Source organism: Cyphomyrmex costatus, unplaced genomic scaffold, assembly GCF_001594065.2.
Source record: "Cyphomyrmex costatus isolate MS0001 unplaced genomic scaffold, Ccosl1.0 scaffold900, whole genome shotgun sequence".
NCBI lineage: Eukaryota > Metazoa > Arthropoda > Insecta > Hymenoptera > Formicidae > Cyphomyrmex > Cyphomyrmex costatus.
Genome location: NW_017280485.1, coordinates 740 through 24,805, shown reverse-complemented (window position 1 = coordinate 24,805; position 24,066 = coordinate 740). Strand labels below are relative to the sequence as shown.

General features: G+C 29.3%; 1 protein-coding gene across 1 annotated transcript; it reads left to right on the top strand.

Moving 5' to 3' along the window:
* Positions 1-676: 676 nt before the first annotated feature.
* LOC108771229 (uncharacterized) lies at positions 677-21,453 on the top strand (the record flags this gene model as incomplete). Its single annotated transcript, XM_018549836.1, is given in 16 exon segments — positions 677-1,163; positions 1,828-2,058; positions 2,307-2,472; positions 6,696-6,785; positions 6,787-6,973; positions 8,109-8,432; positions 8,547-8,934; positions 9,330-9,569; positions 11,620-11,774; positions 11,986-12,364; positions 13,221-13,451; positions 13,542-13,864; positions 16,090-16,567; positions 18,267-18,613; positions 18,693-19,018; positions 21,228-21,453. Coding segments are annotated over 16 exon segments (4,578 nt in total), but the record flags the coding sequence as incomplete, so codon positions are not given.
* Positions 21,454-24,066: the final 2,613 nt, after the last annotated feature.

Below are 24,066 nucleotides of genomic sequence, written 5' to 3'. Positions count from 1 at the left end.
TGTACTTTTCGTTTATCATTAGCTATTGTACATTTTTCAATAAACACTTCTAATTAGAATTTAAGAATTTATGATTTAATTCTTATTTATGTCAAGAGTAGCGCAACTGTTTCCGAGAAATTTTAGAGATAGTACATGTTATATTGCTTATTTTATTATTTCGTTATTTATATTATATTTAAGAATTGCATTGATGAAACATTCTTTTGGTAATATCGTATCAAAAGAAATAGGTATACATAGAAAACAAATTAAATGAATAAAATTTACATATATAATAAAATTAGAGAAATATTTTCATTATTATATTATTTCTATTAAATTTCTATCTTTATAATACGGAAAAATTTATATATAACTGTTATATTATCTATTGTATAATAACTTTATCTTATAGTTCTCATTGGTGTTTAGTTTATCTTGTAAACATTTTAATATTAAAGTGAAGTGTTCAATTTTACATACCTTTAAATTAGTTCAGATAATTCTAATGTATTTTTATTTACACATATACGTAAAAAGCTAAAATGGAAGCTTATTTATTTCAATTCTAAAAATTATCTTGTAATTAAATTTTAATATTTTCAAAGATCCGTCGATCTGGAATTGGGACATATTTTTCCTAAACACAAAAGCTGTTTGAATGAGAAAATATATCGTTTACACATATCAACAGAGCATAATAGTGATCTTGCCTTCCATGGAGTTTCACATGGGCTGTACTAACACGGAGCAAAATATAGACGGTCTCATGTTAGCCTGTTGCGGTGTACTCGGAGTGGTAAAGACTATATGTTTCCGTATTTACGCGAAAAACTTAACTGACAATTACAGTTCTGCCCAGAATGATTATTTGACGATTGAAAACACAAAGTATCGTGCCATCATGCGGAAACACGCCTTTATGGGAAGAATTCTCTCCTGTTTTATGGTGTGCTTCTCTTACATTAGTGTAACGATATATTCATTAATTCCTCTTCTTGGTGAAGATCTACCTGATGGTCAAGATAATCAGATTAACGGAACAAATGAGGACATTATATTGGACTATCCAATGCCATCAAGATGCGCGTTAGAATACTTACGTGTCCCAACGAGCATGTATGAATTTATCTGTATCTACGAGTTTATTGTGCTGGTGCTTACGTGCACTTGTAATCACGGTAATATCTATTTTTTGTTTAGTATATATCTTTTTTTTACATCTTTTCATCATATAATGTTATTTAAAATGTACCAGAGTTCTGACCACAAAATTGTATTCGAAAATTTTATTAACTTTATTGAAATAATTATTATTTGTTTATTGTTAATTATAAAGATTTATTCTAAAAATTTTCAAAAGTAGAAAATATATTTATAAAAATGTTATACGTAAAAGATAAAATTTAATCTTATAGATAAAAATAATACGAAGAATTTAATAATAAATTATAGAATAGGCCATGGGGAAATTTACAATTTTTTAAATAATACAATAATATAAAATATAATTAAAATTATTAATTTTTTGTTATGTGTACAGAATTCATAGAAAATTGAATGTTTTATTTTAATTAGTTTCTACTTAGATTTAGCAAAGAACTAAAGACAAAAATCAATTATTGTATTAAAAAATTACTACCTGCTAACAGAACTGCTTTGTTCGATACTCAAATGGTATTTAATTTTCTATTATCATATGATAATAAATTAATATTTAAGTTATGTTTCATGTTATTTTATTTTAAAAATTGTAAGATTTCCGTGGCTTACTTTATATATGTATTTTTTATTATATTAATAAAATAAAATTTACATTGTTGTATTTCTTTTTTTCTTTTAAAGGTAGCGATTCTTTATTTCTCAATATTACATTGCATATGTGCGGCCAAGTAAAAATTCTAAAAGCCAATTTTGTCAACTTTGTTGTATCAAGTTCGCAAGTCAACGATCGTTTCAATGCTTTAATTCAAAGGCATAACTGTCTGATGGAATTGGCCAAGGAACTGGCCGAATCAATCAGTGTAGTTTTGCTAACACAGTTATTTATTAGTAGCATTCTTTTGTGTATAATGGGTAAATATTGTATTATTTACGATATTACAAAATTTTGTTTAAATGTGTATAATTTACAAAAATCTTAAATAGATAAATAATTTTTCTTGTATTATTGCATAGTATAATGCTACAAATGCTACAAATATGGTATATATGCATGTCCACACATAGTATGTAGTATATATATATATGTATTGAATTATTTAAGCAACAAAAAACCCGTTTCGTTATAGACATTGAATTTCTATTTCTTATTAATTTTTCAGGGTTTCAATTTATCTTAGCATTAAAAACACATAACGTTGTTGTTATGGGAAAAAGCGTTATGGTATTGTGTACCTTTTTAACGCAATTATCCATATATAGTTTCGTCGGTGATTATTTAAAGTCCCAAATGGAAGAAATTGGATTTTATATTTATCAAAGCAACTGGTACGATCTTCCTGCGAAATTGGCAAGAAATTTAATCTTCATCATTATGAGAACACGATCTCCTGCCAAGCTGCTGGCTGGAAATTTTATTGTAGTAAACCTGGCAACATATATGAGTATCCTGAAAACTTCTATTTCATATCTATCTGTATTACGTGTAATGATAGAAACATAAAATATAATATGCGTGATAAAAATATTTTACAAAGTTCAAATCTACGATTCGAAATTATGTTTGACGAGAGAAAATTCTGTAGAATTAAAAGATTATTAGAATATCGTTTTAGTAAAATTGCTCTTATAATCACAATATAATCGCCTAATTATGCTGAAAATCAATTATTTCTTTTTATAAAGGAAGTATCAGAAATATGTACTTATTTGATAAAAATACACTGTCTTGTAAGAAGGTCTAATTTTAATATTGTATATCTTTTTTACAAAAAACTTTCTCTTTTTGTTTTTATTCTGTAAACTTATATTTTTATCATTTTAAATAGTTAAGTTATCAATAATTGCAAGTAGCATCTTGCAAGTATCACATTATTAACAAGTTATACTTTGCTAACATAATTTAAACGTAACAATTATTACCTTTTATCAATCCTTTGTATCCAATTTTGAATGTCTAATTGTTACGTAGCATTATTGGGATGTACTACTTGAAATGTCTTTTTAATATTTGATCGAAATCCAAAAACCCATACCATGAATAATTAATTGCACTATAAAAAATCACACTTGTCTTGAAATACAATAATACATCAACGTTATCAATCAGATTGGTACAGATATTACATTTTTATGAATTACACTGTATAACTTTCAAATTCTGATTTAATTAATCATATACATATATCAACCAACACACTTTTTTGTTGTCACTATTACCCAAAGAACGCACAAAAATCAACAAAATTTCAAAATGACTTTATTTTGATACTTAAAAATAAACAGTCAAATTTTGTATCCAAAAATTATCATTTTGACGTCAAAGTATGTCATTTTGACTTTCTCATGACTTGGTGTGTTCCTTGGATAAAGCGATCTTTTTTTTATTGCGCTCGTACTGCAGGATAGCGGAAGATGTAGGCATGCGTACTAGTCTCTTTTTACATTTATCTTACTGCCATTCATCATACACCGTATGAACTAATAAAACATGAGAGCCTAATGGGGATAATAATGTCTTATCTGCATATTCTATGGTAATGTTCATGACAAAGTTCGACGTTGAAATTGCGCCATCAAAAATTGCACCCATAGTAATGTTTTATAACAACGTTTGTAAATTGATGTAGAATTTGCAATATTGAAAATTGTACTTATAATAATGTTCATGTCAACGTTCGTAAATTGACATTGAAATTTTGCGACATCAGAAATTGTACCCATAACGATCGACATTTTTTAATGTTTAGTCATCCGTGTAGTTTGTGCGATCACTATAATGTTGGATGACGTTTGGAACGATAATATCGCTTATGTGTTCTCTATTCATAGAACATTTATGCAAATATTCGGTATATGGCCATTTCAAAAGAGAACAATAGTCACGATAATCCAATGGAACGTAATGATATTTCTACAGGTACGTTGATAGTACGTTGAGAGAGAGAGAGATAGAGAGAGGGGGAGGATACCGGGACGAGAGAATTTCTAAGTCTAACAATAAGAACAGTTTTATGCACAGAAAAATTACTAAATATTTTCATAAATAGCGCGAGCTTTTCAAGTGCAAATATATTTTATACTTATTATTATACATGCATATGTCATATTTTCTAAGGCAATGGGGTCATTATTAGCTTGCACCACTCATCTTCCTATTTATGGAATTCGCTGGAAATAATAGTGATGCCGGTACAAATATAGATGCCATATTATATCTTTCGTGCACGTTGAGTTTAAATTTGAAATATATCTGTATTGGTGCTAATGGAGGAAAATTGGCTAAAAACATTAAGGCTGCTGCTGCCGATTGGGTGTCTGTAAAGAATGACAAGAAGTCGTATAATATCATGAAGAAATATGCGTTTCAATCCAAACTGTGTACTCTTACGATATTGTATTTATCTTTCACGTGTGGTTCTCTTTATACGCTGTCCGTCATAATTATGAACTTAATAGGAATATTTTTTCAAGATCAAATGGTGAATGTATCAAATGGTAATGTGATATTTTTAGAATATTTGTTAAATTATTATCTAATAAAAAGTGCCTTCTAAATAAATATACATACTAGAATGTTAATAATAATAATTAGGAATTATCTTAAGAAATTAAAAAGTCCATATTTTTTAAATATTCAGTATTGTCTTAACAAGGTAGCGTTATTTGTTGCCAGTTTAACGTCAAAATGATATTTTTAGTAACATTTTGACATTAAATTGACAACAAATAACATTTGACTCTATACCTACAGTGTATTAGAGATAAATCAATTTTACAAATTATTTTTTTATTATCTATTGAATTTTCTGTTCAAGATCTTGAGAAAAAAACATACAATCATATAAAAAGTACATACAATCATATAAGTACAGCTATCGTTTAGCTTTTCTATTTAATAAAACAGACATGATCCACATATTAACATTTTAATTCTATGTTTATTATATTATTTTATTATTTATTTTTTTAACTTTAACTCTTTTATTCTAATATTTTTAATATTTAAATTAATTATGTTACATTTTGTTATGTTATTGTTCTTAAAACTTGTATTCTTATTGTATACAGATAATGTTAGTGCAACAAATAGGCAGTTTATAATCCCGTGTGGTGAGTTTCTTAACGATATTAACGGGTTGCAGTATACGATGATCATTGGCTTTCAAACTGTTCTAATGCTCGTGATATGTACAATGTATCCTATTACGGACAGTCTTTACATTAACGTTACTTTACATCTCACTGGTCAACTTAAAATACTAAAAAAAAAAATTAAAAATTTTGCAAGTAAGCCAGACACTCAGATAAATCATCGAAAGCAATTTATTAGTTTGATCAACAGACACTGCGAATTAGCGGAACTCAATCAGAATTTGGAAGATACATTCAATCTGATTATATTATTCCAACTTGTTATAGTAACGCTTCTGCTCGCGCTACTAGGTATCGTATCAAATATTTTATATTGAATTTATTGTAAATTTAATGATATTTACAAATTCATATTTTTTTATTAAGGTATTAAAATGTACCGTATTGTATTGCAATTAAATATTTAATAGTATTATATCACGTACATTAATCTTTAAGTTTTCATCTTCTCGTCTCTTTTAGGATTACAAATAATATTTTGTTTAAAACATCACAATTATGTCGATTTAATAAAAAGTATTCTACTTTTAAATTATATGCTTATGCAATCGCTATTGTACTGTTATGGCGGTGATATTGTGCAAAAAGGAAGTGAAGATATATTCCATGCAATGTTTAAGGCTTCCTGGTTTACGCTTCCCGCAACGATGATGAAGGACGTGAACTTTGCAATGATGAGATCAAGCTATCCGTTTCGTTTCACTGGTGGAAAATTTTTCTATGCTAATTGCGAAGCAATAATATACGTTTTGAAGACAGCGGCTTCATATATTTCGGTTTTGCGAATGGCACTAAAAGATTAATAAAAATCAACAGATCTATTCAGAGAATTTGCAAAATAAAAATCATATGAAAATTATTGATACTATGTAAAATACATTTAATTAAAATACTTTCAATTATATACTTATAATTCCTATATATATATATATATATATATATAATATTATTATATTGATAATAAAAAAAGTTGTAATTACTATTTTAAATAACAATAATTGTTACTATACTATTATTATAATTTTATAGTAATTGTTACCAAGAATTTAACAATACTCCTAAAACAGAAATGCACAGTAACTGATCGTTGCTCCTTTCATAACCATGACTTCTACTTTGTCACGTGTATACTGCCGGTAGATAGCTTCAGTACTTTTTTTACTTTATTCAGTACATCGCTTAGATGATACAATAAAAAAACATTTTACTCGCGGAAAAGAAAAATAAACCTACTATACAGAACATCGTCGTTCAATTCGTAATTGAACGCGAGCATCTATGTCTATGCGCTGACACAACAGTATGTATTGAAAATTATGAGCATTACTTGCGGACGTTCGAAAGATGTGGTAGAGAGACACAAATTTGTATCGTATACTTATCTTACCTCCCTAAAGGTTGGCCAGTACGAAAGGACTAGATGCGTATAGACGTGGTAATTTTCTTCGGGGTAAAAGTAAGCCATCGACCCGAGCAATATCCAGTCACGCTACAATTTTCCTTTTTAAGATCGAAACCTACCAATACATTGCCGAACATGAAGACGAATTGGAACAGTGGTATAGATTATGGCTTTTCTACGATAAAATCGATGATGTGGATACTTGGTTTATGGCCGTTGCAGCAGGATAATGTAGTTTACACTATTCAGTGGTTCATAATATTTATAGCAGGGGTAAAATAACGTAACATAATGTAAGATAACATACAATGTAGAAATTAGCTACTTTTGTAATGATGTAAGAGAAAAAAAGATGCAATTTTTTGATAAAAATTATTGTAAACAGGTTGCAAGGTTGCATTGCATTTAGTTAAATTTTTTCAGTCAAACACAAGAAATTGCCTTAAACGGTCAAACCGGATCTTAGGTACTAATTATAATGCCGTGAGAATTTATATATTACATATGTAATACGCCACTCAAAATTGTTAAATTGCTAGATAATTTAATTCGTAATATTATTACGGTATAGTTTCGTAGAGTGGCGTTTCAAGATCGAAAAATTGTTCGGCGGGCTGTTAAAAGACTATGAATATAAATTCACACGGAATTATAATTAGCACCTAAGATCCAGCTCGACCGTTAAAGACAATTTCTTATTGGTTGTGTTTCTCACATGTACGGTCCTATAAGATTTAATATTTAAATATTGTTTTTCAGTCAAATTGAGAATGATAAGAATTTTGATTTTAAATTGTTTAATAATTAAATCTGTTATCTATGTATGATTGGAATAAATTCTATAACACGTGTAACAAAAATAACAAAAATATAACACATTAAAAGATATATATTATGCAACAATATATCATAATTAATTATAATTTAAGCATAAAGGATAATTGGTTTGTAACATTTGCACTTAACAGAATCAGACAAATACGTAAAGATGCTCCTGTTTTCATACATTTTATTACACAATTTCCACATTCACACAAAAAAGAAGATACAATTTCTTCAAATTATACCACACCATCTCACTTATTGTTAGACCGTAAGATTATGCTTTCATCTCTATGACATTGTAACATCTATAAGAATCGCTGAAAAAGGACCCGTGAGTTCCGAAAGAAAGAAACGATCGATATTATTTTTGTATTATTTTATATATTTTACTTTTTTATGTTGTATTAACATTGTAAACTAGAAAATTATTTTATAAAAAAATCTTATTACCGCTTGATTTAGACTGTTTTTTCTTTATACTTGGTAATTAAAAGTTTAACAGTTCAATCGTTTCACGATATTAACTATTTCTGAGTAATGCAACCTCATATGAGAATGCAATTTTATATTTGCTATCATGCAGTCTCTCACAATGATCAACGTGCTGATAGAACCTTTCAAGAGCTGTGATGCTGTTAGAGACGGTTTGGATATTCTTCGTCTAATAGAAAGCTGCATGCATGCGTGGTCGAATATTATTTTTCCAAAAATTTATATGAAAAAGATTGCTATTAATCTCAATTCTGCGATCGACGACTGGTCGTCTCTGTCCATGAAGGAAGAGTCGCGCGTGGTGATGATGGGGTATGCACGTGCAGGACGTCTAATCGCTCTGGCTCATTTGATTGCTGGAGCAACAGCAGGCACCTTATGGTTCATATCCGTCTTCCTCAGCAATAAACAAGAGGTTGTATTAAATCTTCATAAGATTATTGTTGAGTAAAATTGAAACATATTTTTGTCAATAAAAAGAATAGTTTTTGTTTTGTAAAAATTAATATAACCTAAATGTATTTTACAGGCTGCAATTATAGATAATGATACTGTAACTACATGGAACTTTGTCATACCATCAACATGTCTGTACAAAGAGATTTCGTATTCCACGTACAAAATATTATTTATGATGCAAGTAATACAAGGATCTTTGATATTGATATCAGAATGTGCTTGCGACAGTTTTTTCTTCGGTATCACTATGCATCTTTGCGGTCAACTAGAGCTTTTGGAGATACAATTTACGGAGATTAGCAAGAAACATTACGAGGAAAAGCGTCATAAAAATGTTCTAGGGCCATTGGTCAAAAGACATTGCCAGTTGATAGCACTGACCAGAAATATTGAAGACGCTTTTAATATCAACATTTTATTACGACTTTTAATAATTAGTATAGTTATTGCATCTTCAGGTATGTATGTAAATAAATTTTTTTCACAATTTTATATTGATTCACGTTGATTGACATTTTACACCCACCCACCCACTCATCCACACCCACACCCACACACATACACACACAAAATAAAATTCTATCTTAAAACTTGCCAGTAAAAACTATAAAAATGATAAAAATAGTTTCGCAATATAATTAGATTAAATTATTGAATTATTTTTAAAGTTTAAAGTATAATTTATAATAAGAAAGATTAAAAAAGTATCAATATAAAAGATAATAAAATATTAATTAAAGTTATAAAAGTGCACTATTAAGAAAAATACTTTAATACACGTATAAAATATATCCAGCATAAAAATCCAAGCTAACATAATCCCTTCATAATTCGAAGAGTTACGGGTTTTCAGGAGTAGGAATTCTCCTGTCCATCAAGGAACAAGATTACAAGGAAATGGTAAAAATGTTGATGTCCATTCAATTTTATATGGTACAGACCTTTTTGTACACGTATGCAGGCGATACTTTGAAGAATCGAAGCGAGTCAATTGTCTACGCCATATACAGCACCGCTTGGGACGAAATGTCACCTCTCATAGCGAAAGATTTAATATTCATTATGATGAGAATGAAGACTCCTCTTCGAATTAGCGCCGGAAAATTTTTCTATCTTACGCGAAACACCATGACAGACATCTTGAAAACTACCTTAACATACATATCATTTTTACAGGTGACAATTAACAAATCAGAAAATTCTCAATAATTTCTGCGATATAAAAAGCAATATAGATAAGAAAAATAAAACAAATATATTATTTTAGTACCTCACACCGTTTACTACTTTTAACATAACCTGTTACATACATACATACGATATATCTATATATCCGTTATCCTCTTTTTTCATCAATCTATTATATAATTTATATTGTATACGCCGGTTACACGTTCAAATTTCGCGTCGCCATCACTCACGTGATCGCTCATGTTTTTTTGTGTTGATGAGCCCCAGGGAGGGGACATCTCCAAATTACTCGTGGGGATGCAGCCTTTCAGGACATATAACGATTCAACATACGATTCAAAATTTTTTGTACTTTAGTTATAGTTATGCACCCCCGAAAAATGGACTTTGATGGCTCGGGATAAGAGACTTGTAGTGTCTTCCAGTTTTTAAACATGGCCGGAGACACTACCGCGTCTCCTGATAAAGATTCCGTATCATTTTGTCTATTAATTGCATGTTTTTGTCTCTTAATGTGCAATATTTCCGAAATCAATCTTTTGTTATAAGATGGTTCAATATCTAAAATTTTTACATTCTCCCAATTAAAATTGTAGTTATTTTCGATGCGATGGTTGGTGATGGCAGAAGAAGATTTCGCTTTTTTATTGATGTCGGAAGCGTACTCATGCAATCGTGTTTTTAGCTGCCTTTTTGTTTGGCCAACATAACTAACATTACAGTCCTCACATGAAATCTTATAGACATTTTGATTATGTGATGGTTCTAAATGGTCCTTTCCTCTTTTTATTAATTTTTTAAAATTATTTAGGATTGTGTAAGCTAGTTTACAATTAAAAACGTTAATGGTGCAAATTTTTCAGAAATGGAGTTAACATAAGGAACCGCAAAAAACTTTTTATTAGCATTATTATGATTAGTAATATTATTTTGATGAAATTTTATTCTATTATGGATTGTCGTCGAGAAAATAAATCTTAATGGATATCCATTATTTAAGAGGATGTGATAGCATTAATAAAATTATCTTTATGGAAACGTGGATGGCACAAACGAATTATTTTATCAACAAGTCTATGGATGACACTTTTTTTTATGACAGATATCATGTTGTGAATTAAAATTTAGAAATCTACTAGAAAAAGTTGCCTTCGGTATCCATCAAAGATAAGTCTCTTATTTTTAATAATTAATAGTGTAATATATATATAAATTATAAAAGCAGTATATTACAAATTTTGTTAAATTTCCGTTAAAAATTTAATTATTGAAAATGACCCAATTGAAACGTTTATTTATATTTTACATTAATTTAAATATATATTCTTTATTCTTTAACTGTAATTATTTTATTTCGGCTCGTTGACCGTGAAATTATATTTATTTTTATTTATTATTGTCGAGCCTTCTCTTAATATTATTATTTTAAAAATTATATCTTACGAAAAATCTATCTCTCAACCTAAACAAATAAAAACATAATTTTAAGATCCTTATTTTTTATTGATTTTATGCGAATTAATAAATACTTGCGATGAGTTGTTAAATATTAAAATTACATACCTTTAATAAGATATGCACGCGAAAAAATGTTTTAATTACTTAGCGATAATTCATGAATTGATAAATTGAATTCAAAACTGTATCATTCTCTGCATTTTTTTCTTTTATGAAAAAATATGTTGCAGGAAAAATTATATTAGAATATTACCAACATGACAGTCGAAGACGATGTATCGAAACAAAAATAAAACTCTCTCTTTTTTTTCTATTTTCTTTTTGTTCCGTACTTCCACATAAAAAGAATTTTACATCAATTGTTCTAAACAACTGTACTTTGGAAAATAACAGAGCATACGGATAAGTATTCAAATGGTGCCATTTCAATAAAATATGAACGCGAACGCGAATTTGATCGCATTATAGACAAAGACTGGCATTCGTGAATACAGTGCATCTGTCCTCGACTACCATAATGTTATGGAATGACGATATAGCGTACGCTATGACCCTCGTCAAACACTTAACCGTACCTATAGGTGCTTGGCCCTTGCAAGAATACAATAAGTTCACTTTATTGCGTCATATTTTGTCTAGTTTTGGATTGGTACGTTTCTAATTTTTATTTTATGAAATAAAATTGTTCTTCTCTCTCCTTGTGCCATCGATGTGTGAATATTTACTATGAAATATCGATATATTTTATAAATTGATTCACAACATCGAATGTTTCAAATAATATTGATACGATATAAGACACGATAAGAAGAACAAAATAGTAATCTCAACAAACAGATCCATTTTTATTTTCTGTGCAGAGTGTGGTGGTAACCGTACAGTATCTTGAACTCTATTACAATTGCACAAGCGCAACCGCGAATCTTGATGCTCTCACGCTCTTTTCGTGCGGTATCCTTGCTTTAACAAAAATAATATGGTTTCGTATATATGCTGATAATCTGATTTGCAATTATTCTTCTGCATTGAATGATTATGCTTTAATCGACACCGAGGAGAAGCGCATCATTATGCGAAATCACGCTTTCTGGGGAAGAATAATCTGTATTATCGCCTTATTGATCGCTTATGTCGATTCGGTGATTTTCATTGTGGGACACGCACAACTAAGCAGCGAGGAAGCTAAAACTAATCTAACTATCCTAGGACATCAAGCAGGATATGCTATTCCGTCAACATGTACCATGGCACATTTTCACATTTCAAAAGGCTTATATTTGATTATTTTTATACTGCAATACATCTATTTAGTAATCATGTGCATTAGCAATCACGGTAAGTTACATTATATGTTTACATAGTTACTTTTACAAAAAGTTAATTTATATTGTTTATATTATTCTAAATACGTTCGAAATATTTAATAAATATTTATTAATAAACTTTGTAATCCACGTAATTACATTTTGAATATAAACGAAGAATCAATAAGACCGTCCTTCTTAGATCTCCACGATTTTCAAAAAGTAATTTTTTCTGTATTTTATTATCATTAAGAATATAAAAATAATTATTAGGCAAGAAAAAGACTTGATCTATAAAGCCATAATTAATTAAGTTTATGTATGCTATTATACTGTAGTTTTTATTAACTATCCAATTCTGCTTATTAATTAAATGCATATAAATTAAATTTCTACATCTATTTTAATAAATTAAAATACGGTTTCCATTAATATTCCTTATTAACATACCTATTTTAGTTGATAGTTGTACATTCTTACGACATGTTCTTAATCCTCAAACGGCACACTTTATCTCAGCACCCATAAACACTGGTGCGAATTGGGATTTTGTGATTTCGTTCACTTATTTAACCATAATAATGTTCTTCAAAATACTTTCGAAACCATACTTTCCTGGAATAAAAATTTCTGAACAAAGCGAATGGTACAACTCGAATTTAGTTAATTTATTTTTAAGTTATAAAAAAATTGTTATTAGAAAAGGAAAATACCAACATTTTGAAAATTTTGCTCGTGCGAATTCACACCAGTGTACTGTGTTTGAGAGTTAATTGTAATGTTTTGCACAGGTAGTGATTCTGTATTTCTTCATATTGTATTACACGTGTGCGGTCAACTAGAAATTTTAAAGGCAAATTTTATTAACTTCGACGTGACAAGTCCAAAAGTCTATGAACGTTTTAATACACTGATTTTGAGACATGATTATTTGATAAAAATGACCAGAAAGCTTGCTGAGATAATTAGATTTGTTTTGATGGTACAACTCTTTATCAGCAGTATGCTTATAATTATAGTAGGTAAATATGTATCAATTTGACGTGTTCATGAATTAATAAAAAAAATATGAAATGTTATAAAATTTACATTAATTACTTGTATTTTTGTAGGATTTCAATTTATCATTGCCTTAACAACCAACGACTATGGTATGATGTCAAAAAGTTTCATGGTACTTAGCGCCTTTCTCGTGCAATTAACGTTATATAGTGTTGTCGGAGATTATTTAAAAACAAAGATGGAAGAAGTTGCGCAGTCTGTTTATCACAGCTTTTGGTATGATCTTCCTGTAAAGGTGACAAAAAACATAGTATTTATCATGATGTGGACCCAGCTTCCGATTAAACTGCAAGCTGGACATTTCTTAGTAGTAGATTTGGGGACTTACATGAGCATTTTAAAAACGTCTATTTCATATTTATCTGTTTTACGCGTAATGGTAGAAACGTAAAGCATCAGCATATAATAAATAATTTTTCACGTAAAGATATCTATAGAAATAATAATATACATAGAGCATAAATTTTTAATAAAATTGTATTAATTTATATAATCATGCTACTTTGTCTCTATATTCAAACGAATTAACAATTTTAATTGTTATTTTGTTGAACAACAGCAAAATATGAAATGCTTTTGCATAATTTTAGTGGTGGTAATAATATTATTCATGTTGTCTACAAAATTATTGCACTAAATTCCAAATTAGTCAAACTATTGCGCCATACTAATCATATCAATCAATTATTATAAAGTCATAACACTGTATTTTTGACGATAAAAAATGGTATCAGAGAAAAGAGATTGCAACAAAAAACAGTGCACTGAAGAATATGAAAGCACGGAAAGAATATGAAACATCCTCTCTTTCAATTCGAGTTTTACTCTCCCCTCCATCACGTTTCACAGAAAAATTGGTTTAAAACAAAATATATTAATATTTATAATATTAACATTATATTTTAAAAAAGTTTGTTCTAAAAATTAGAAAAAGATTAACAGTAAGTTAAACCGAGATTAAAAGTTAATCTGCATTGGTGGTAACAGGCATAAGTCAGATAAATCGCCACGTATTGTAATATAAAATGTTCTCTTTTACTGTTGTATATTTATTTTCTTAAATTATTTTTCTCCAGTTTTCAAAATTAGGAAGTAAAATTTATATTGTACGAGGGCAAGTCAATAAGTTCTTAGAAAATCTATCAGAGAGGGTACTCGCAGTGTCATGTCATGTCACATTTTTGACAAGTAGCATCTTTCAGCTGATTACTGTCAAATTTTGAGCGGAATTCATCGAGAGATTTAATTTCTGTAGACGATTAAGGAGATGCTGGAGTAATGGAGAGCCGAACTTGATCGAGGTCGATAAAGGGATAAAGTCGATTTTTTACCATCCGCCGGCCGTGCGCCGCCGCCGTTCAGTGCCGTTTCCACTTCTCACAAGTTCCCGGTCGCTCGGTTTGGTCGTACCATATTCGAACGGCGTGGAAAAGTTGGAGAATCGTTGGATCGAGTCTATCGAGCTGAAAGGAGACTATGTGTTGAGAAAAAAAAATAAATCGATCAAAAAAATGTGTTTTACTAATTTTTTCTGAAAATTTATTCGACATCGACTAATTTGCATTTAATCTCGTATTACTTTAGTGAATTTTGAAATCTAACAATTCCTATTACCCTTTGTTCTATCCAATTTGTTTTTTAATTATAAGGAGTCTTAATTGATTTTATTATTATATAAAGCAGAATTAGTTATTTCATTATTATATAAAAGAAATATGAATGCTTTAAGTGATTAAAAGTAACATATAACTTGCTTTTTGCATTCAGTTTGTTATCATAGTTCTTATCTAAAGACACCTAGATAATTAATTATATGTACAATAAAATTTTAATAAAATAAAATCATAATGAATTCGTCTATTCAAACAAAATTGAACTTAACAAAAGCAAAATATAAAATGTTTGTAATTAATTTTAGTGCTAACAACATTATTCATATCATCTAAAGAAGAACTGATCCACCGAATTCTAAGTTAATCGTACGTACATATCCTTCGCAAAAAAATTGTATCGGAATAAGAGTGTTGAAGCACGATTGATGGCAGATGTTATATTATTGGAAAATGCAACATCTCCCTTTCTTAATTTGGTCTTTGTGCCACTCTACTATCATACAAAAAAAATTGTTCCTTTTACTCTTTCAAGAATAACTGTGTTTTGAAAAATCATTAGGTATTATAATAAACACACCACTTCAATAAGATATGAACATGAAAGCGAACGTGATCAGCTCGTATTATGGACAAGGGCCAATATTATTGATATTACCGTGCAACGTGCAGCTCTACTTAACTGCAGTAATGACATCGAATGACGATATAGCATACGCTATGACTCCCTTCAAACTCTTAACTCTACCATTAGGCGTTTGGCCTTTGCAAAAATATAATACATTTGCTTTAATTCGTTCTATCATATCCGGCTCCAGTTTGGTACGTTATCAATTTTCGTATTACATATTCCAATAAAATTTCTTCAGAACTCGTATGTTGATACATCATGTTCGACAATTCAAATGAAATGTTTAGTACACAGTAAAAGCGCGAGAAACAGGAATAAAGCTCCGTTATAAATAGTCCATTCTTTCTGTCTCTGTAGACCGTGATGATGATCATGTTATTTTTTGAAATCGTTTTCGGTAGCAGCGATGTGTATATAAAGCTCGATGCTCTTATGCTTATGTTTTGCAACGTTCTTTCCGTACTAAAGATATTGTCATTTCGTATATATGCTGATAATATGATTCGCAATTTTACTTCTGCTATGAACGATTATCATGCAACCGATAACAAGGAGAAGCGTGCAATCATGCGGCAACACGCATTCATTGGAAGAATGATTAGCTGCAGTATCTTATTTTTTGCTTATTTGGCTTCAACAATTTTTTGTCTGGTGCCTATAATAGTTGGTGATGGAGAAAAAATTCAAGTTAATGTATCTATGAGAAACCAAGCATCTGATTTACCCATACCTTTAACATGGTCGTTAGGAAGCTATCATCTCTCTGTGACTTTATTCTCTGTGATATCTGTAGTGCAATATATTCTATTGGTGCTCAATAGTAACTGCAATTGTGGTAATTAGTTAATTGTTAATATCAATAAGGTTTGCGCATTAGTTTAAACGTTTTACAATATTATACAATGCGATAAGTACTTCAATATTTAAATTTGAGCTACTTATTAGTTTGCAGCGACTTTATTAACTAAACGCATATAAATTAAGAACTTGATGTTTATAATTCAATAAGACATTGTTTTTTATATAAAATATTTGAAAACAAATTAGAAAGAATAAAGGGTAATATAAGAGTCGGGTGCAGAAAACGTCGCGCAATTAAAAAAACACCACACACCAACAGAAATTATTCAATTAATTAAATTTTCGTCAAAGGTATATAATGAAAGAAAGCAGACAATCCACAGAAGCCATAACGACTTATTACTATGTATGTACAGCATTGACGAAAATTTAATTAATTGAATAATTTCTGTTTTGACATTGATTGACCAGCATATTAAGAACCGGTTTTTAATTAAAATTAGTATTGTTTGCGATGTGTGGTACTTTGTAATCGTGGTGAGTTCCTTTATTCTCAGAATGATTTATTATGTAATCTTAGTTCTTCAAAAATTAATTTTCACAATTTATTATTTCTAATATTTTCAATTTTTCAATTTTTCTTTTTTTTCTTATTCATCCATTTAGTTTTGTCTGTTATTTATTCTGTATCTTAATTATGACAACGTAGAGAAGCTCACCGTTGATTGAAAAATTGTATTGTTTAGTGTAAGTTAGTTTGTTTCTCTGAAGAAGGCTAAAAAGTTAGCCGAAACAAGAGCACTACTATCATAACATTATAAAAGAGCATTATTTGAATAAATGGGTTTTGTCACTTATTAATGGTGTTTTTTAATTGCGCGACGTTTTCTGCGCCCGACTCCTTTATTCTTTCCAATTTGTTTTCGAATTATAAGAAGTCTTAATTGATTTTATTATTAGAAGGTTTAAATATTTAATTTTTAAAGCTATAAGTACTAAGATAACGCTTGTTATGTTTTAAAAACGACAAATTAAGATATTAAATTTCGGTATTATAAACAAGCAAACGATGTAAAACAGATGACAAACTTTATTATAATAAATTCACAATTAAATTTTAAGCAATTCATTCTTTTGACAACTGTCTTCTTATACACATCACATTTGCGTTACATTACAATAAATTGGAGTTTGAGGAGAGAGAATTATTTTTGGAGCATCTGAAATTAACAATCATGATGCTGATACAGCTTTATGAGATGGTTATCTTTCCTTCAATTTATTATACAATTTGACTAACAATAAGAGAGAACATTGACTTATTGACTTTATATTTTATAATTATTGTTTTAAATTGTTATATTTATTTTTATATTAATGTTTTGTATATATTATTGAGACTGAAGAGGCTACAGTAAGAGTCGAAACGTTTCGCTTAAAATTTAATTGTGAATTTATTAAAGTTTGTCATCTGCTTTACATCGTTTGCTTGTTTATAATACTGAAATTTAATATCTTAATTTGTCGTATTTAATTTTTATTTACTTTTTACTATATGTTTTGTTTTAATGCACGTTGTATGTGTTCTTTACAATCGTAATGTAATATCATTTTCTTTTCTTTATATCAATTCCGCAACAGATTCTAACTATTAACCTTTTCAATGTATATAAATTTAAAACTTTCAATGTATATAAATTATGTTAATGAAGGATTGAAATTTATTTATAAAGGTAGTGATTCACTTTTCCTCGCTATCACTACACATGTTTGTGGGCAAATGGAAATCCTAAAAATGGAATTTGTTAATTGTGGCGTGCAAGTCAAGAACATGTTTGAAGATTTTTCAATATTAGCAGCAAGACATCGTTATCTAATGGAGCATGCGGAACTTTTGGTCGAAGTAATAAGTTTCGTTTTGCTTGTGCAAATGCTGTTTAGTTGTCTTATTATTTGTTTGATTGGTAAATATTTTAAGTTAGTTATTTCTCCGGTTATGTATGTGTGTAACATATTATTACGTGTTTATTAGAAGAAAGGTGTTCAACTTATGGAATATTGTAAATTTTTCTGCAAAACGGTTTGAAAATTGTATTAATTGAATGGGAGAAATACTATCTAATTTTTGTATTTCTTAATAACATAATAAAAAATATTAGATAAACTTTGAAAAATTTCTCTCAGTAATGCTAAAGAAAGTTAATTCGTGCATGTTGTTGAGTTATATTGTGTGCTTTTCAGGTTTCCAATTTATTTTGGCATTGAAATCGCATGATGTAGTGATGATAACTAAAACGATAACAGTGATGAGCGCTCTGTTGTTACAGTTATTCTTTTATAGTTTCATAGGCGACTATTTAAAATGTCAAATGGAAGATGTCGCTCAGTCTATCTACAGCTGTAATTGGTACTGCTTTCCACTGAAGTTAATGAGGAACGTTTTGTTCGTTATTATGCGGTCACAGCAACCTGTTCAACTGTTAGCTGGCAGATTTTTCGTTGTAACTATCGAGACTTATATGACCATATTAAAAAGTTCTCTCTCCTATTTGTCCGTCCTACGAGTGATGATGGACTCATAAAAAACAGATAACGATTGAGAGTAAGATTTAATAAAAAAGAAGTAACACCGTACATATACAATACATTTTTGTATTTTGTATTTAAATACCTTCTTTGAGTATTTTGTATTTTAAATTTGTTGTAAATACTTAATACATCAGATTTTCGGCGATGCCCGGGAATCCGGGATCAAAAGCTAGAGTCGCTAGACAGCCTATAATGGGTGCATTTCGTTGCCAGCGCTGATGATCATAGATCTTTTTTGATCACCAGATGGAGCCATTTTTTGGCTCATTAAACGCGAAAAATCGCGTTTGGGCGCACGTGGGATTGAACTCGGGTCTACAAATCGCGAGTCAATCGCACAGAGCGGTGAACCACTCGACGCCACACAGAGGTCTATAGATATTCGCAAAAATTCTCGCAAGTGCTTTGATTTGAATTTCTTTAATCGTAAGTTAAATTCAAAACTTTCTCTTAAAGATGATTATTAATCATCACGTTAAAATCTTTTTCACTGAGCGATTTGAAGTAAATATTGCATTTTTTAGTCTTTTCTCTAAAAATTTTTTTTAATTTTGCCACCGGTATTAGCATTACCCGAGGTGTACCATAGAGAGGGCGCCTTAGTTATTTTATAATTATAATATATACATATAAATAAATTGTTATAAAATTTAATAATAAAATTAATATAATGTAATAAAATTTAAATGATCACAAAAATCTTGTACGATTTCTGTATCACAATTTTTTATCACATTCTATTAGTCCAGTAAAAAAGATCGTAGCATAAATTGGATACAAAATGAATAGAATAATGTACACACTCATAGAATCGTAAAGGAAATTTATATAAGAAGCGTATATATATTGAAGCAGCAAATGATTTGAAAAGAAGCGTTTATTTCGTAACACTTTTTCCACTGTTTCAATATGCTTGTATCACTCTTTTCTTACATTTGACTTATTTCAATTTTTATTTTTGTCATGGTAACATACATTATGTCATATTTCTGCTAGCATTTTTTATCAAGAAAATTTATAGAAGATATATATTTTGCAAAATCTATGTTCAATTCAACAAAATTGAACCATCTGTATAACAAATATAACAAATATAACAAATAAATTTAATTGTTAATACTGCAATAACACCCGAGTTTTGTTTAACAATAAGAAACAAATGCACTATTAATCCTATGTAATATCAATTATTCTATATATGTATTCTTGACAAGATCATATAGGAATAAAAGGTATTGAAGATCACTGACAGTCAATAACTAAAAATAATGTAGCGGAAGAGAAATACAATATTTTCTCTTTTATTCGATCTTTGCTCTATCCTATTCTACTCTTCTATTTAAGAATTTATTTCCTTCAGTATTTGAAATAACTGTATTTTGGAAAATAACAGGGTACATTAGTAAATGTCAAAATTGCGGTATTTTAATAAAATATGAATGTAGAACACAATGTCGCCAATGATCGATTTATATTATAGGCAAAGACCGATGCTTACTGACAATGAGAACCATGAACCGTATAGCTGTATTTGACTACGATAATGCCTTTGAATGACGACTTGGCGTACGCTATGACTCCTTTAAAATTCTTAACTCTACCATTAGGTGTTTGGCCTTTACAAAAATATAACGTATTTTCTTTAGTTCGTTGTATCGTGTGTATCTTCAGTTTGGTACGTTTTCCATTTTCATCTTATACATGTAACACGCAATAAAATTATACTATTCCATTATAAGTTTGACAGTTTAAGTGAGCGTGGACAGTAGAAATGAAAAAAAAAAATAAAACTTATTGTTAGTAATAAACAGTTCATCTTTCCTGTCTGTGCAGACCGCGCTGATGGTTGTATTGTTCCTCGAAATTAATTTCGGTAGTGGTGATGCATATGTAAAACTCGATGCTCTTATGATTATGTTTTGCGCTGTTCTCTCTGTTTTAAAACTGTTGTCCTTTCGCATATACGCCGATAATCTGGTTCGCAATTTCTCATCTGCTGTAAATGATTATTTTACGATCGACACCGAGGAGAAGCGCACGATCATACGACGGCATGCTTTTATGGGAAGGATGATTTGCTACAGTATCATATTTTTTGCTTATTTGGCTTCATCAATTTTCATGCTGACGCCTATAATAGCAGGCAACAAGGACGTCCAAATTAATGTGTCTATTAAGAACCAAGCATTAGAATTACCCGTGCCCTTACCATGGGCTTTAGGAAATTTTAATCTCTCTACGAGCTTATACTTGTTGATCTCTACAGTGCAATGTATTCTATTGATTCTTAACAGCACTAGCGATTGTGGTAATTAACAAATTATTAATATGAAAGAAACTTTGCATAAAGTATAAATACGTTGATTTACTTTAAAAGTATTATCTTTAATAAAATTTATATAGAATAAGTCTTTTAATTTTTATTAATATTATTGGTATATAAACTAAATTTCATGTTTATAAAAATTTATTTTTACTATAATATTAAAAATACTGAATCATCATATGATTTTTAATAGATATTCTTTTAATAACGTTATATACATAGATTGCTATAGTAATGATACATTTGGTTTTCTTCACATCATTTTTATATTAGATTCACTTTTATATTAGATTGTAATTGATAATTCTATTATTATTTTTAAAATAATGATTTAAATTTCGTGAGAGTGCATAATTATTATTTCAATAATAATAATTACTAAGTAATAATAATTCATAGCGTAGTTTTAATTTAATTTAAATTGTTTGGATACATCAAAATATTTATTTATCAAGGATGCGATACACTTTTCCTTGCAATCACTCTTCATGTTTGCGGACAAATCGAACTTCTAAAAATCGAATTTATCCGTTACGGTATGAAAAACAAAGATATAAATGAAGATTTTTCAAAATTGGCGTCTAGACATCATTATTTAATAGAGCATGCAAAACTTCTGGTAAATGTAATAAGTTTCGTTTTGCTTGTGCAAATGCTGTTCAGTTGTCTTATTATTTGCCTGATCGGTAAATATTTCTTCAATTTCATTTCTTTGCATAATACGAGTTCTGTTATACTGCTATATAATATAAATTTTTTAAATCTTTTTTACTTAAAAAGTTATAAAACTATCAAAAATTAATCTTATCAAAAATTATATATTGTAAATATCATATAATACTTGTATACTGTAAAAATCATATAATACTTGTATATTGTAAATATCATATAATACTTTCTCTAATCCTATAAGTATCCTAATAACATAATAAAAGTAACAAAAATAATTTTTGTGTGTTAGCGTCCGAAAGTTACTTTAGGTATCATCTAACCAAGATGTGCATTTTTCAGGTTTTCAATTTATTTTGGCGTTGAAGTCGCATGATGCAGTAATGATAACTAAAACCATAACAGTGATGAGTACTTTACTATTACAGTTGTTTTTTTATAGTTTCGTAGGCGATTATTTAAAATGTCAAATGGGAGAAATCGCGCATTCAATCTATAGCTGCAATTGGCACTGCTTGCCAATAAAATTAATGAGAAACGTTTTGTTTATCATTATGCGATCGCAGCATCCTGTTCAGTTGTTAGCTGGCAAATTTTTTGTCGTAAACATTGAGACTTTCATGGCCATATTGAAAAGCTCCCTTTCATACTTATCCGTCCTGCGAGTGATGTTGGACGCATAAAGCACAGGTTATCATTGTAAGAAAAATTGGAAAAGTGACATCGTTATAAGCGATATTACAAGCAATATCGTAAGCAAAATATTATCATACGTTATACGTTATATATGTATACTCTATAAATTATTCTTAATGGAAAATTCATATCATCTGGATGTATATTGGATTGAATAATCAAATTAAAGTTAATAAAATTGCATTTTTTTATTACATCAGTAAACGCATTGCATTTTGTTGTTAACATATATACCAAATAATTTTAATATACATATATTTATATTTTTTTACGTATATATTTATTGTCTGTTACTTTTGTCCGTTTACATTTATGTTTGTATTGTCAAAATACATTTATAATAAATATTTATATATACATTCTTGAACTTGCTCAACTTGCTTCAAATACCCGCTATAATTTTATAAGATGGTGGAAACTTGTCGCGCTTTCCTATTGATCAATAGAAATGCCCGCGCATAAGCACACCTTCTTTCTTACAACATGATTCCTCCCATACGTTTATTGTTACGTCCGCGCAACATTTTTTACGCGATACAACGATCATGCGGTGTAACGCCGTCTCTACATGCGAATAACCTAAGAGCCGTGCTGACGCGAGAGCGTCGCCACAAGAGAACCTGCCTTAAAATCCCCTCCTGTTGCGCAAGCATCCCTTCCTATTGCGCAATAGATAGGGCCCGAAAAGCGTGGGAGTAGGGCGACGGACCCTCAACAGAGAGAAGCCTGAGAGAGGCCATGCCCGGGATTTAGATGTTACTTTATTTTGAAACGCCACTTATGTCCACAAAACGTGGACATTAAACTATGTAGCTAATGTCCAAGATCGTGTCGGTAATGTCAAAGATTTATGGTTCGAATCTTCCCTACGTCCATGATTTAAAAAAAAAAGCCTCTGAGGTAGAAAAATTGGAACTAAAAGGGTCAAGTGACCAGAAGTGGGGATATTCAAATCTATACGCGCATAACAATATGAATATAACCGGTTATAATAGTAAGTTCCTAAGCGATGTGTTAACTAATGTTATTAACATTATAAAGTTTGCATTATTTAAGATAGAGAAATATACCGTTTCTCAATCTAAAATAATGCATTCTTAAATAATGTTAATAACATTAGTTAACACAATGCTCAGAAACTCTCTTAACACAAAATTTGTCAAATATTAAAAAATCTTTTATTTTTATTAATATTTATATAATAAACATATATTTTTTTATACATTTTTCAAATATTACTATAAAAGTTACAA